General features: G+C 39.8%; 1 protein-coding gene across 5 annotated transcripts in view; it reads left to right on the plus strand.

Annotated features, from left to right (window-relative positions):
* Positions 1 to 16,041, plus strand: part of LOC126248999 (glycogen debranching enzyme) — a 220,039-nt gene that overhangs the window by 202,498 nt on the left and 1,500 nt on the right. For all 5 annotated transcript variants that reach the window (XM_049950579.1, XM_049950582.1, XM_049950583.1 and 2 more), the window contains exon 24: positions 2,976 to 3,184. In XM_049950579.1, the coding sequence (XP_049806536.1) occupies positions 2,976 to 3,184 (209 nt within the window). The remainder of the gene's footprint in view (positions 1 to 2,975; positions 3,185 to 16,041) is intronic.

A 16,041-nucleotide genomic window follows, 5' to 3' on the forward strand; every position in this document is an offset into this window, starting at 1 on the left:
GACACATTAGTTAGTCTATAACTTTTATAGCAGAGGTTTGATCAAAATATTTGGTTTATCAATGCATGTAAAGCAAAATGTGCTTCCAGATGTTTTCACCATAATTTTGTCTTTTCCATCGCATGTATTTCAGTTCAAGGTGTAAGTGCTGAAATGTTCTATGCCGTAACATTCAGTTTTAAACTTCTCATGCGTAGCTCTTACATAGTTTATTTCTCTTAGTTTGCTACAAATCCATCTGTAGCATGGCCTTTCCCTTTTCCTATCAAATCTTGCAAGCTGCTGCACAGACTTTTTACATATTTGTTTATTCATTTATTTTAATTGCTTCCTTTAGACCTACTATCTCTGTTTGTATAATAATTCATATATGTACCATTTTTTGAAATTTTTACATGTTTTAATTGATTACAAAGTTGTTTGTCAGCATAATAATAATAATAATAATAATAGCAATGGTTAAGAAATGATGTATGAGACATTTTCTTTCCTACACTTCATTTGTCCTTATACTGTGTTACAAAAGTTTAATGTGGCTCACTGTGTTTTCTACCTACAGCTACTTTTTTATTCTTCTCTTTTATTGATACTCAAATGTGTCAGTACACTGGTGATCATGCAGGAGTTTCATTCAGGAGGAGTGGGTTTCAAATACTTGTTCAGCCATACTTATTTAGATTTCTCAGTTACTTTAAATCACTTCAGATAAACATCAGGATGGTTCCTTAAAAAAGGCTAGGGTTGATTTTCCTAATACTGATATTGAAGGGACATTAAATTTTAAATTCTTCTTTGTGTGGCCATATTGTCTGTAGTTGCTTTACAATTCCTGAGGATATTTTTGTTCTGTCATTACATTTATAAGAAAATGAGTGTTTTTCTCACCAGATGTGTCTCACTTTATTGATTTAAAGCATCATCAGTGGTCTGTAATTAAAGATATTTACAATTTGATTTGTTTTCTAGATAGAAAAAACAGTTTGTTAATAAACGGTATGTTTTTACCTATGGTACTTTGTGCTCGGTTTTTGGCTACATCAGGAAATGCTGTCCATTAACACATTTTTTGTTCCTTTATTTGTTAAGCACTGATAATAGTGGTCTAATTTTATGCTGTTTTGCAGAACTGTGTGTAAAATTAGACCACAATTATCAGTGCCTAATGAAGAAAGAAACCAAAAAGGTGGCATTCCCTGATGTAGCTGAAAAACCAAACATAAATTACCATAAGTAAAAGTCAACAATTTGTTAATCTATAAAATGAATCAAATTGTAAATATCTTCAATTACAGACTGCTGATGATGCTTTACCTCAATAAAGCAAAACATGTCTTCTGAGAAAAACACATTTTCTTGTAGCTATAACAACGGAACAAAAATACCCTCAGGAATTAAATTCTAACTTTGCAAAGAGGGTGCTTGTTTGTATCCCATTTCACTGCTGCTTCCTGTTCCATTCACATATGGAGTGTGGGAACGATGACTTCTTAAATACCGATGTGTATGCTTTAATTTGTCTTTACAGTCCCTACAGGAGTTACACATTGGAGGCTATAGTATATTACTTGACTTATTGAGGTTCTTGAAATTTGTTAAGTAGGCTTTCTTGGGATAGTTTACATCCATCTTCAAGAGCCTGCAAGTTCTTTTTACTCAGCACATCTGTGGCACTCTCTCAGGAGTTAAACAAACTTGTGAAAATTCTTGCTGCTCTTTTTCACATATTGTCAACAAGCCGTGTTACTGGATCCCACACAATTGAGTAGTATTATAGGATGGGTGGGATGAGCATTTTGTAAGCAATATCATTTGCAGACTGACTGCATTTTTACAGTATCCTATCAGTGAACTGATTCCTGCCACTTGCTTTACCTGTCATTAACTCTGTGTGATGGTTCCAGTTCATGTCACCATAAATTGTTGCAGCAAAGTAGCATGGGTTGAATGATTACAGTTGTTACACAATGTTGTTGTCATAAGATACTATGTTTAAGATTGTGGAAAGCCCAGAATATTTAAAGCAAGTTGCCAGTGTATGTACCATTTTGAAATCTTATCAAGATCTGACTGGATATCTGTGCAACTTTTTTGAGGTATGATAACTGCATCATCAGTAAAAAGACTGAGGCTACACAAACTCCTGGGGTGTACCTGGAATTACTTCTACATCTGTAATGACTCTCCACCCAAGATAATGTACTGCATCCTCCCTACCAAAAATGCCTCAATCTTGCCACAGCCTCATTTGATGCCCCATACAGTTGTGGTTTTGTTAATAAGCACTTTAGTTGGACTGATACAAATTATTTTCAGAAAGTAAGTATTGCATCCACCTGAGTGCCTTGATCCACAACTTTCAGAATGTCATGTGAGAAAATTGCACGTTGGGTTTTGCATGACAAATGTTTTTGGAATCCACACTGGTTGGTACGGATGAGGCCATTCTGCTTGGGATACCTTATTACATTTGAGCTCTTTGTTCTAATATTCTACAATAGATAAATGTAAAAGATATAGGTGGCAGTTTTGTGTATCACTTCTTTTACTCTTCTTGTAGATTCATGTGTCTTATGCTTTCCTCCAGCAACTGTGAACAGCTTTTTGTTCAAGGGATCTATGGTACACATCATGGTTAAGAGAGGGGCCAACTCAGTTGCAAATTCTGTATACACTCTAGCAGGGATTCCATCAGACCATGAGCCCTTGTCCAAATCACTTCACCTGTGCTGCTTTGACTATTTAATTAAATCCTTTTTTTGGTCAGTTTTTTCTCATGATATTTGAAATTCTCATAGTGATTCTACATTATGCATGATTTTCACAACTTCAGACTGCATTTTCCCACTGTTCCTAAGCTTTATCTATCAAAGTATAACATACACACCATAAGAAAATTGTTTCACATTATGAAATGGCTTTGTATGAAAAGGCTTTGTAATCACATTACAGCAAATAATAATAAATATTCTGTACAGGTACTCTCATTACATGGACATACAAACAATGGGAAGAAAAAATTGCAACAAATTTTGAAAAATGTTTTTACATTGATGTTGAATTATCTCCTAATGAGCCACGCCCGGATTTGGTGCATCGCCGTGGTATATATAAAGATACATATAAAGCAAGTCAGCCTTGGGCAGATTATCAGCTGCGTTGCAACTTCCCTATTGCCATGGTGGTTGTAAGTATCAGTGAAAGTTTTTATTTTTATCTTTCTATTTCTTTCTCCTTTTTATTGTATTGTATTGTATTGTATTATATTTATTGGTCCAGTAAATCTTACATGTACAGTACAGCACATCAGATATTTAAAGAAAGAGAAACTTATAGTAATGAGTATGTAATTAGAATAAAGAGGTTCATGTATTTTGCTGAGTGGGAAAATGAATGTGAATAAATATTTAGGAATAACATTTTACATTTTAGTTTTACAGATGGAAAGAATGCTTGATACTAAGTGAGCATGTAATTAATCTTGGTGAGGCGAAAACAAAATTATTAAAGTATGTTGGATCTCATACCATGAGGGAACTGGTTTCTTCTTTCGGAATATAAGAGCAGAAAAAACTGAAGGTGGCCAGGTGGACGAGACTGGTGGAAGGCACTTCACATGATTTTAGAGTGACAGTGACTTAACAAAACACAAGGAAATTGAAACAGGGAACTGTGCTGTAAGAAGTGTAATTAATAAAATCATAGCCTAGCTAACAACTACTAGCTGGATGCAGAAAATACATTGCAAAAAATCCAGATGAGAATGGAAAGCCAGAGAAGAAACTCAAACAGTAATTAGAATAAAGAGGTTCATGTATTTTGCTGAGTGGGAAAATGAATGTGAATAAATATTTAGGAATAACATTTTACATTTTAGTTTTACAGATGGAAAGAGTGCTTGATACTAAGTGAGCATGTAATTAATCTTGGTGAGGCTGAAAACAAAATTATTAAAGTATGTTGGATCTCATACCATGAGGGAACTGGTTTCTTCTTTGGGGTAATAATAGTTAGTGAGTCAGGAAATAAACAAAATGGGCAAAGAAGATAAGCAAAGGAACAAGAGGCAATGTAAAGTGCATGTGGAGGTAACTGGATACAAATACACTCCTGGAAATTGAAATAAGAACACTGTGAATTCATTGTCCCAGGAAGGGAAAACTTTATTGACACATTCCTGGGGTCAGATACATCACGTGATCACACTGACAGAACCACAGGCACATAGACACAGGCAACAGAGCATGCACAATGTCGGCACTAGTACAGTGTATATCCACCTTTCGCAGCAATGCAGGCTGCTATTCTCCCATGGAGACGATCGTAGAGATGCTGGATGTAGTCCTGTGGAACGGCTTGCCATGCTATTTCCACCTGGTGCCTCAGTTGGACCAGCGTTCGTGCTGGACGTGCAGACCGCGTGAGACGACGCTTCATCCAGTCCCAAACATGCTCAATGGGGGACAGATCCGGAGATCTTGCTGGCCAGGGTAGTTGACTTACACCTTCTAGAGCACGTTGGGTGGCACGGGATACATGTGGACGTGCATTGTCCTGTTGGAACAGCAAGTTCCCTTGCCGGTCTAGGAATGGTAGAACGATGGGTTCGATGACGGTTTGGATGTACCGTGCACTATTCAGTGTCCCCTCGACGATCACCAGTGGTGTACGGCCAGTGTAGGAGATCGCTCCCCACACCATGATGCCGGGTGTTGGCCCTTGTGCCTCGGTCGTATGCAGTCCTGATTGTGGCGCTCACCTGCACGGCGCCAAACACGCATACGACCATCATTGGCACCAAGGCAGAAGCGACTCTCATCGCTGAAGACGACACGTCTCCATTCTTCCCTCCATTCACGCCTGTCGCGACACCACTGGAGGCGGGCTGCACGATGTTGGGGCGTGAGCGGAAGACGGCCTAACGGTGTGCGGGACCGTAGCCCAGCTTCATGGAGACGGTTGCGAATGGTCCTCGCCGATACCCCAGGAGCAACAGTGTCCCTAATTTGCTGGGAAGTGGCGGTGCGGTCCCCTACGGCACTGCGTAGGATCCTACGGTCTTGGCGTGCATCCGTGCGTCGCTGCGGTCCGGTCCCAGGTCGACGGGCACGTGCACCTTCCGCCGACCACTGGCGATAACATTGATGTACTGTGGAGACCTCACGCCCCACGTGTTGAGCAATTCGGCGGTACGTCCACCCGGCCTCCCGCATGCCCACTATACGACTTCGCTCAAAGTCCGTCAACTGCACATACGGTTCACGTCCACGCTGTCGCGGCATGCTACCAGTGTTAAAGACTGCGATGGAGCTCCGTATGCCACGGCAAACTGGCTGACACTGACGGCGGCGGTGCACAAATGTTGCGCAGCTAGCGCCATTCGACGGCCAACACTGCGGTTCCTGGAGTGTCCGCTGTGCCGTGCGTGTGATCATTGCTTGTACAGCCCTCTCGCAGTGTCCGGAGCAAGTATGGTGGGTCTGACACACCGGTGTCAATGTGTTCTTTTTTCCATTTCCAGGAGTGTATGTTATGGGTATGAGGTAGAAGTAGTAATGGGAGATATAATGAAGAAGAAAATACAGAAATATCCAAAGCTTAAGTTCAAGTTAACGGGAGGGTGAGAGCAGTTTAGTGGGAAAGGAGTCTGAGAAGAAATTTGTGTAGCTTGGCTTGCGCTGAATTGCAAAAGGAAAGTTTGAGTTGAGAGTTAAGTTCCTATATCCTAATTTATATCTGTTTATCCCAGTTGTTGGTTAGTTGTTTATTCATCCATAGACCATTTACAAAATATCAGGCACATCATCTTAATTGAAACAGGAAACAATTTTTTAAAAAATCACCTTGTTTCTGCATACAGTAGTATTCTCTTTTATAGGTATTGTATTGTATTTGTATTTTTCGGACCAGTAAATCTTACATATACAGTACAGCATATCAGATACTGGACAGATCAATGCAAATATATCTTCATGTTTACATGATGTTTTCTGTGTATTAATGAATATAATTTTTTCAGCCCTGACTTTTAATTAAACCACTTTCACTAAAAAATTACAACTGAAAATACGAATAAAAAATATTAGTGATTACAGTCTTCCCATGCCACAAGTAGATAGTCATACTTACACAATATTTTTGTAAGCAGTAAAAAATGATGTTTATATACTTAACTTTAACTTTCTTAGACTGTCATAGATTTTGGAGGAACTCTGACAGATGATAGAAGAGAAGCAATGTATTCATTGATATTCTTTTAATACTGCTTTAAATTTATTATGTCATTTATTACATTAATTTCTTTTCGCAACTTATTATAAATAATTTTACTGTGGTGGAACATTAGTTTTTGGCACGAACTGGTTTTTATTTGGAGCATGTGAAAGTCAGTTTTCTGTCTTGTGCTATGAGGATGAAGATTTTCATTTTTGAGGAGGACACTAGGATTTGTTATTGCATATTTCTTGATAAACATTGCACTTTCAAAGAGGTAAATACATGGAAGAGAGAGAGTCCCCATACTTTTAAATAATGGTCTGCAAAGTGTTCCTTTTCATTCCAGACATGATTATCACTACTCTTTTTTGCAAACTGAAGAAATGTAGGCAGGATGGTGAATTACCACAGAATTGCTTAGTACATGATTATAAAACCAGAAACAGTTACAATTGGCATCTTGACAAAAAAATTGAAGTTAAAACTTGGCAGAGTTTATTGTACATGCCATCATATTATATGATAAGTTACCACAGCATATAAAAGACATAGATACTATCTACTCTTCCCAAACAAAACTGAAATATTATTTACAAAATAGAAGTCTTTTCATGGTAATGGAGTACAGAAATTAAAACAGGTTAACTATTATAAGAAGTACAGTTTATAATGTATATATAGAAATAATGCTTATCTAAGACTATATAAAAACCAAATGTAATTAGATTTTAAAAATTCACTGCCAATTACTGTGTAAGAAATTAATTTGAAGACATAAAAATTTCAATGGTTTACATGACAAAATCCATACAATGTAAATTGTTTCATGTTTTAATAAAGCAATCAATGAATCAATCAATTAATTAGTGCATGGTACTTATGTCTTTTAAATATACTATAAGTGTAGTGTGAGTATACCATCTAAGGTTACCTTGGAGCAAGATCCCTAGAAATTTGTATTAGCTTGATTTGCAATATCTGTGTCTGATATCTGAATTTTTTTTTATGTCCTCTTCACTGTTTCTCTTGACATTATGAAAATTTAATGCCACTGTTTTACTTTTATTTATTGTTAGTTTGTTTAGGCCAAACCTGTTTCCAACACTAGTTAACATCTCAGATGGTGCTGTTTGTAAAATTTCTGCTGTCTTTCCACTGACTAAAATGCTTGTGTCATGTGCAAATTGGATAATGCTGTGACACTGTTTGGTTAATACTAGGTCATGCCACAAGCAAGTAGAAGAAATACAATTTCAAGAAGATATTAAATCAACTAAATACTGTTCTGATTACAAAGAAGTAAAGTGTGGTGTACTGTCAGGGGTCAGTACTGAGTCCCATCCTATTTTTGATATATATTTCTTTTTAATCAGAATAGTGTCTAGTTGATTTATTATCCTCTTGACATTGTATTCCTGCTACTTGCCTGTGGACAGTAGGATATGATCTGAGCCAGTTGTTAGGTGTACCTCCGATACCAATACTGTCAAGTTTCTGCAGCAATATAATGTTAAAGGCCTTAGACAGATCAAGGCATATGCCTTACTTTTTCTCCACTATCAAGTTTTTTGAGCACTTCATTCAGAAATTCAAATATTGCTGTACCTGATGATTGGCCTTTCTGGAAACCATATTGGGCTATTGATAATATTCTGTTGAAAAAAAAATCACAACACCAAAAAGTAATTAATGTAGAGCAATGAAATTTCGGGAATTCATTTGTCTATTTAAGTGATTAACATTGCAAGACCACAGGTTAATGTAAGCATGAGATATTCCATTGCAAATGTGAACTGCTGGTACATTAATAATAGGTATAACTGCCATAATGCAGGGCAAACGTGCATGCATTGTGTTGTACATATGACGGATGTCAGTTTGTGGGATTGAGTTCCATGCCTGTTGCACTTGGTCGGTAAATACAGGGACAGTAAATGCAGTTTGCGGATGACATTGCACTTGTCTTCCATTGGTGTCCTGTACGTGCTCAATTGGAGATAGAGCTGGTGATCGAGCAGGCCAAGGCAACATGTCAACACTCTGTAGAGCAGGTTGGGTTACAGCAATGGTATGTGTGCGAGTGTTATCCTGTTGGGAAACACAACCTGGAATGCTGTTCATGAATGGCAACACAGCAGGTTGAATCACCAGATTGCTGTAGAAATTTTCAGTCAGAGTGCATGGGATAACTGCTCCCACTGTCATACAAAACTACATGGCAGACAATAACTCCAGGTGTAGGTCCATTTTGTTTAGGCCATTGATAGGTTGACTGCAGGCACTCACCTGGGCTCCTTCTAACCAACGTACAACCGTCACTGGCACTGAGGCAGAACTGGCTTTCATTAGAAAACACAACAGACCTCCACCCTGCCCTCCAATGAGCTCTCGCCATTGAAGTCGCAAATGCCAGTGGTTTGAGGTCAGTGGAGCATACACTAGAGGGCATCTGACTTGGGACTGTCCTTTAAGTAAATGTTTTTTGTAACAGTTCGTTGTCTCATTGCAGTGTCAACTGCTGCTCAAATTGCTGCTGCAGATGCAGTATGATACACCAGAGCCATACACTGAACATGATGGTCTTCCCTCTCAATCATTCCATGTGGCCATCCAGAGCCCAGTCTTCTTGCCACCATACGTTTTTGTGACCACCACTGTCAGCAAACATGTACAGGGGCTACATTCCTGCCATACTTCTGCAGTACTGTGGAAGGAACATACAGCTTCTTGTGGCCCTATTACATGACCTTGTTCAAATCCAGTAAGGTGTTGATAATGTGGTCTTTGTCACCTTAAAGGCATTCTTCACTAACATCAACTCACCATGCCCAATCTCACAGGTAACTAATGCTCACAATTGTTACAGCATGTATTTAAAGCAAACCTGATTTGCATCCTCATAGTGGTCTGCTGACACCACTCTTATGCTACCAGTGTGAAATTTGAATAGACATCATCTTTCTGATGTAGGAACATATCTACTAACTTTTGGTTATGTCGCACTACTCCTTCTTGATGTCGCAATTTTTTTCCCCCATCGGTGTATATCTTTATAGGGAGCTCATTTACTATTTTAGTTATTGTTCTAATGAGCATTTTTTGTAGTTTAAAGACTGTGTGTCCATGTTTTGTGTGTGGGAACCACAAAAATTAATTCCATGTCTGAAGAGAGAGTACATATAGGAACAGTATGTAACTATAGTGCCTTATCTGTTATACACTGATGACAATACTAAGGGCATAGCATGGTGATGACATTTTGTTTGCTAGTGTACTTGTGTGTTAATTCCATTGCAGGTGACAGACAGTATTAATTCATTTGGTTCCAATACAATATATTAAATTTTCATCCACACTTAATTTGCAGTTGGTTAATCAGAACTTTGTTATTCCATTTAGTCTCCAGTAAACTACCTGTGTTTGTTCACTCTACCATTCACCTTAAAAGTTACTTACTTGCTCCAAAAAATGCTTTTCTGAAACTTTGTGTTGGCTTCTTGTCAGATCATGGACAACTCTCTGAATCCCATATGCCTGTCCAGATCATCTTCATTCAGGCCTTGACATAAAGTAGACCTGAAGTGTTGGCAGAAGAGCCAACACCGTGTTGCTAGAGGAGGCCGAAATGCACGCTTTTAAGCTCACGTAGATTGGCGTGAGGTCTGGAACAAGGTCAGAGAAATAAGACTAGCAAAACAGGAGTTAACTGGTAGAATACTTAACTTTAATCCAGAAGTGGTGTACATCAGTCTGACAGTACAGGCATCACAAGTTATATATCTATTGATAATGGTGCCTTGCTAGGTCGTAGCAAATGACGTAGCTGAAGGCTATGCTAACTATCGTCTTGGCAAATGAGAGCGTAATTTGTCAGTGAACCATTGCTATGGACGTCGGCTGTACAACTGGGGTGAGTGCTAGTAAGTCTCTCTAGACCTGCCGTGTGGCAACGCTCGGTCTGCAATCACTGACAGTGGCAACACGCGGGTCCGACGTATACTACCAGACCGCGGCCGATTTAAAGGCTACCACCTAGGAAGTGTGGTGTCTGGCGGTGACACCACAAGACCTATATGGCCTCGATTTCAGCTTTTTCTGAATCCTTTGTAGGCTTGCTCTTGTTATTCCATACTCCTTGGATGCTTTTCTGGTGAGATTTAGTCAGGGATTGTACAGAATATTGTGTGACAGCATTAAGATTCTCTCCTTTAGTAACAGGCTTTGGCATACTTAAATGAGGAAGCTCCACAACTGCCCATTTTCTTCAAATGTTAAGTTTAATTTGTGGTTACTGTATTTAAAATGCTGTTGGCTGTTTGGAAAATGTTCCACAAACATCACCGTAATTATGGTCATATTTTCACCATTTTAACAAAACAAGTACCCACTGTTCTGTAGCTAACTTTCTATTCATTGTTTCTCACATTACAACAAACAATAGAACCTCAAACAACACACTAGTCAAGTTCATGACTGACTAGTCATGTTCATGACTGTCTTCCCCCATTCTAAGCAAACAAAAGTCTAAGGACTGCGACTGAAAACTCACTTTTGGCCCACCCTGAATATTTCAAGTCAGCATGTCTGTACACACATCCAGCTTTATTATCTGGCATTCTAACCACAGCACTTACTACAGGAAACAGATATATTCTCTTTCTTGGTTCGGTATCTAATTTAAATGTGCTGTTACAGGAAAATTTCTCGATGCCCAGAGGTGATTAAGTGAAATTGCACTTAATTGAGAGGTCAACTATCCAGTTTTCTAATATACACTGCAGGAAAATAGCTACTACGTACATCCATCCAGGGGTTTCCAATTCATTCAAGATTTATTGTTGCAAGGGTACATATGGAATGCATGAAATCATTACATTTACAGATCAATAACACAAGCAATGTGGTTCATGGTGTGGGTTCCTGTAGTCATGTCCTAGTTCATGAACCACGGGCAACGTATGAGTGGCCAAGTAAGTGGTCCCGACAGTCGGGATACCAGTTACTTTGGAATAAGGCTGGGCATCTCGGACATATTCTTAGTCGTGGTCACCTTTGTGCTCATACGGCAAAGACTACCAAATCCACTGGTTAGTCCCTCAGCCGTTAGGGGTAAAACCCAGTGGGACTCGGGGCAAGTAAGGCTAGCAACCTGCTTCCCTGGTACTTTAAATATGATGCTGGCAATAATCAGAGCAAAATGCCTCAGACCTATGGAGGTGATGGGGTCCCACCTCTAACTGACAAACCAGGGACTCCTAAGATACGACTTGGCAAACAAATGGTAATGAGATGGGGAGCTATTAATATCAATGGGGGCTACTCTGGGAAGAAGGAAGAGCTGGCAGAGGCTGCAAGTAAGATGGGGCTGGACGTTTTAGCTGTTAGTGACATTCGGGTAAGGGGTGAGAAAGAAGAGGAAGTGGGAGAATACAATGTCTACCTGTCAGGAGTCAAAGCAGGAATAGCACAATGGGGTGTAGGGCTTTACATCAGGAAAGAAATGGAACCCAGCGTAGTTGCAATAAGGTATGTAAACGAACGACTGATGTGGATAGATTTGACAGTGTCTAGCAAGAAAATTAGGATTGTGTCAGTATATTCGCATTGTGAAGGGACAGATCAAGATAAGATGGATAGTTTTTATGAGGCACTCAGTGATGTAGTTGTTAGAGTAAAGGACAAGGGCAGTGTTCTGCTCATGGGTGATTTTAACGCCAGGATTGGAAATCGAACAGAAGGGTATGAAAAGGTTATGGGTAAATTTGGAGAGGATATGGAGGCCAACAGGAATGGGAAACAACTCTTGGATTTCTGTGCCAGTATGGGCTTAGTAATCACAAACTCCTTTTTTAAACATAAGAACATTCACCGTTGGGAAGGCAGGGGAACCAGATCTGTCATTGACTATATAATAACAGATCAGGAATTCAGGAAGGCTGTGAGGGACACACGTGTATTCAGGGGATTCTTTGATGACACTGATCATTATTTAATCTGCAGTGAAATTGGGATTGTGAGGCCGAAAGTGCAGGAGGTCAGGTCCATATGTAGGAGGATAAGAGTGGAGAAACTTCCGGATAAGGAAATCAGGCACAAGTACATAACAGCGATCTCAGAAAGGTACCAGTTAGTTGAACATAGTCATTACAGTCATTGGAAAAGGAATGGACAAGGTACAGGGACACAGTACTAGAAGTGGCTAAAGAATGTCTTGGAACAGTATTGTGTAAAAGTAGGATGAAGCAAACAGCCTGGTGGAATGACACAGTCAAGGCAGCCTGTAAAAGGAAAAAGAAGGCATATCAAAAATGGCTACATACTAGAACTCAGGTAGACAGAGAAAGTTATGTTGAAGAAAGAAACAAAGCCAAACAGATAATTGCAGCATCCAAGAAGAAATCTTGGGAAGACTTTGGAAACAGGTTGGATACTATGGGTCAAGCTGCTGGAAAACCATTCTGGAGCGTAATTAGCAGTCTTCGAAAGGGAGGTAAGAAGGAAATGACAAGTATTTTGGACAGGTCAGGAAAACTGCTGGTGAATCCTGTGGATGCCTTGGGCAGATGGAGGGAATATTTTGAAGAGTTGCTCAATGTAGGTGAAAATACGATCAGTAATGTTTCAGATTTCGAGGTAGAATGGGATAGGAATGATGATAGAAGTAGGATCACATTTGAGGAAGTGGAGAAAATGGTCAACAGATTGCAGTGCAATAAAGCAGCTGGGGGTGGATGAAACTAAGTCGGAACTCATCAAATACAGTGGAATGTCAGGTCTTAAATGGCTACACAGGATAATTGAAATGGCCTGGGAGTTGGGACAGGTTCCATCAGACTGGACAAAAGCAGTAATCACACCAATCTTTAAACATGGAAACAGAAAAGATTGTAACAACTACAGAGGTATCTCTTTAATCAGCGTTGTGGGTAAAATCTTCTCAGGTATTGTTGAAAGGAAAGTGCGAGTATTAGTTGAGGACCAATTGGATGAAAATCAGTGTGGGTTTAGGCCTCTTAGAGGTTGTCAGGACCAGATCTTTAGCTTACGGCAAATAATGGAGAAGTGTTATGAGTGGAACAGGGAATTGTATCTATGCTTTATAGATCTAGAAAAGGCATATGACCGGGTTCCTAGGAGGAAGTTATTGTCTGTTCTACGAGATAATGGAATAGGAGGCAAATTTTTGCAAGCAATTAAAGGTCTTTACATGGATAGTCAGGCAGCAGTTAGAGTTGACGGTAAATTGAGTTCATGGTTCAGAGTAGTTTCAGGGGTAAGACAAGGCTGCAACCTGTCTCCACTGTTGTTCATATTATATATGGATCATATTTTGAAAACAATAGACTGGCTGGGTGAGATTAAGATATGTGAACACAAAATAAGCAGTCTTGCATATGCGGATGACTTAGTTGTGAAGGCAGATTCGATTGAAAGTTTGCAAAGTAATATTTCAGAGCTAGATCAGAAATGTAAGGACTATGGTATGAAGATTAGCATCTCCAAAACGAAAATAATATCAGTGGGAAAGAAATATAAACGGATTGAGTGCCAAATAGGAGGAACAAAGTTAGAACAGGTGGACGGTTTCAAGTACTTAGGATGCATATTCTCACAGGATGGCAACATAGTGAAAGAACTGGAAGCGAGGTGTAGCAAAGCTAATGCAGTGAGCGCTCAGCTACGATCTACTCTCTTCTGCAAGAAGGAAGTCAGTACCAAGACTAAGTTATCTGTGCACCGTTCAATCTTTCGACCAACTTTGTTGTATGGGAGCGAAAGCTGGGTGGATTCAGGTTACCTTATCAACAAGGTTGAGGTTACGAATATGAAAGTAGCTAGGATGATTGCAGGTACTAGTAGATGGGAACAATGGCAGGAGGGTGTCCACAATGAGGAAATCAAAGAAAAACTGGGAATGAACTCTATAGATGTAGCAGTCAGGGCGAACAGGCTTAGATGGTGGGATCATGTTACACGCATGGGAGAAGCAAGGTTACCCAAGAGACTCATGGGTTCAGCAGTAGAGGGTAGGAGGAGTCGGGGCAGACCAAGGAGAAGGTACCTGGATTTGGTTAAGAATGATTTTGAAGTAATAGGTTTAACATCAGAAGAGGCACCAATATTAGCACTGAATAGGGGATCATGGAGGAATTTTTTAAGGGGGGCTATGCTCCAGACTGAACGCTGAAAGGCATAATCAGTCTTAAATGATGATGATGATGATAACACAAGCAGTTCTGAGCTATAAGGTACTGAGCCATGCTGAAACATCCATATTAGTATGTGGTGTAGCCTCTCAGGCATCAATGAAGACACTGACTCTAGCATCCAGTCGATCATACAGATGGTGAATGCTGTCCTGGGATACATTATACCATACCTGCTTGACCTTTTCATGTAGTTCTGTGAGAGTTGTTGGTTGACGAGTCACACGTGTCACTGCTAGTCCCATCATATCCCACTGCTCGGAGACAAGTATGGAGATTTTGGTGGCCAGGAAAGTTGCTGCACGTCTTGCAGAGCACGTTGAGTTTCACAGGCAATGTGTGGGTGAACTTTATTCTGTTGGGACAACACATCAGCTTCCTGTTGGAAGAAAAGCAAAAGAACGGGTCTAACAACATTCTGCACACTACAGACCATAAGGCCTGGGGTGATGCCAGTGTGTGATGGATGAATGAACTATTTGAGACAGCAGTCACCTGGTCTACATTGTATATGCATATGTCCACCACTTCCATACAGGAAGAATCTGCTTTCATCGCTGAAGACCACAGCTTGCTATTTCATCTTCCAAGTGATCCTCTGTTGACACCAATCAAGCCATGTACATTGATGCTGTGGCATGAATGGTAAACGGGTTAGAGGTGTGCATGTCCATAGTCCCATTGCTAATAGCAACAGTTTATGTTTACATGTCTTGGCTCACAAACCCTTGTATCTGTGCTGTGGTAGCTGTAAAGTCTGCCACTGATGCCCTTACAACATGATATCCTGATGCACAGCTGTGCTGTGTGGACATCCAGAACCTCGTGTGAGAATGTTCACTTGACCACTGATACCAGCATTGTTGCACAACTGATGCTGCACATCCAACTTGTGTGGCAATAGTCTGAAAGGACCATTCCACCACTCAGAAGGCCACAATTTCACCCTTTTTAAACTCGCTCAGTTGGCTGCAGGAAGCAGGAGTGTGTCTCTGTGGCATGGTTGCCTGCTTGCTTCACATGTCTGAAGCACAGTGATCCTTCTGGCTGTGAGCATTCCATATTAAAGGATAGACAAAGATGGCACTCCGGTAGCTGTGCCACTATATTTCTTTTGGTGGATGATGCTGAAACCATTGTTAGTACATCCACTATCCCCCAGGTGGCATATGCCATCATCAGATCAAAATCGATGAAGTCTTTCTTTCTTTTTTTTTTTTTTTTTTAAACCCTGGCAGTGTATATAGTATAATGACAAAAATACATCAACCAATTACTGTTTCTCCGCTATAATACTTTCTTTTGCCATGGACAGTTTCAGGACTAAACCCATCTCCAGATAACAGTTCACCTCTCCAGTTACATTATTTTAAATATCACACGTAGAGTGGGTATCCTTTCTGTAAACTCATTTGCATTGCAGTCTGATGCTCATTTTAATGCTTATAAAGAAAACTGTTATCATATTTCAAACGATAATCCATGTTATTTCTCATGTCAATATGTCTGCATGTGAACAATGTTAAAGTTTCTATTAACATAATCCGACGATACATATATGTGTGGCCAATGAGTTATGCAAGCAGCAGGAGTAAATAGTTTTAATGTCTTTCCCATTAAC

Source organism: Schistocerca nitens, chromosome 3 (assembly GCF_023898315.1).
Source record: "Schistocerca nitens isolate TAMUIC-IGC-003100 chromosome 3, iqSchNite1.1, whole genome shotgun sequence".
Lineage (NCBI taxonomy): Eukaryota > Metazoa > Arthropoda > Insecta > Orthoptera > Acrididae > Schistocerca > Schistocerca nitens.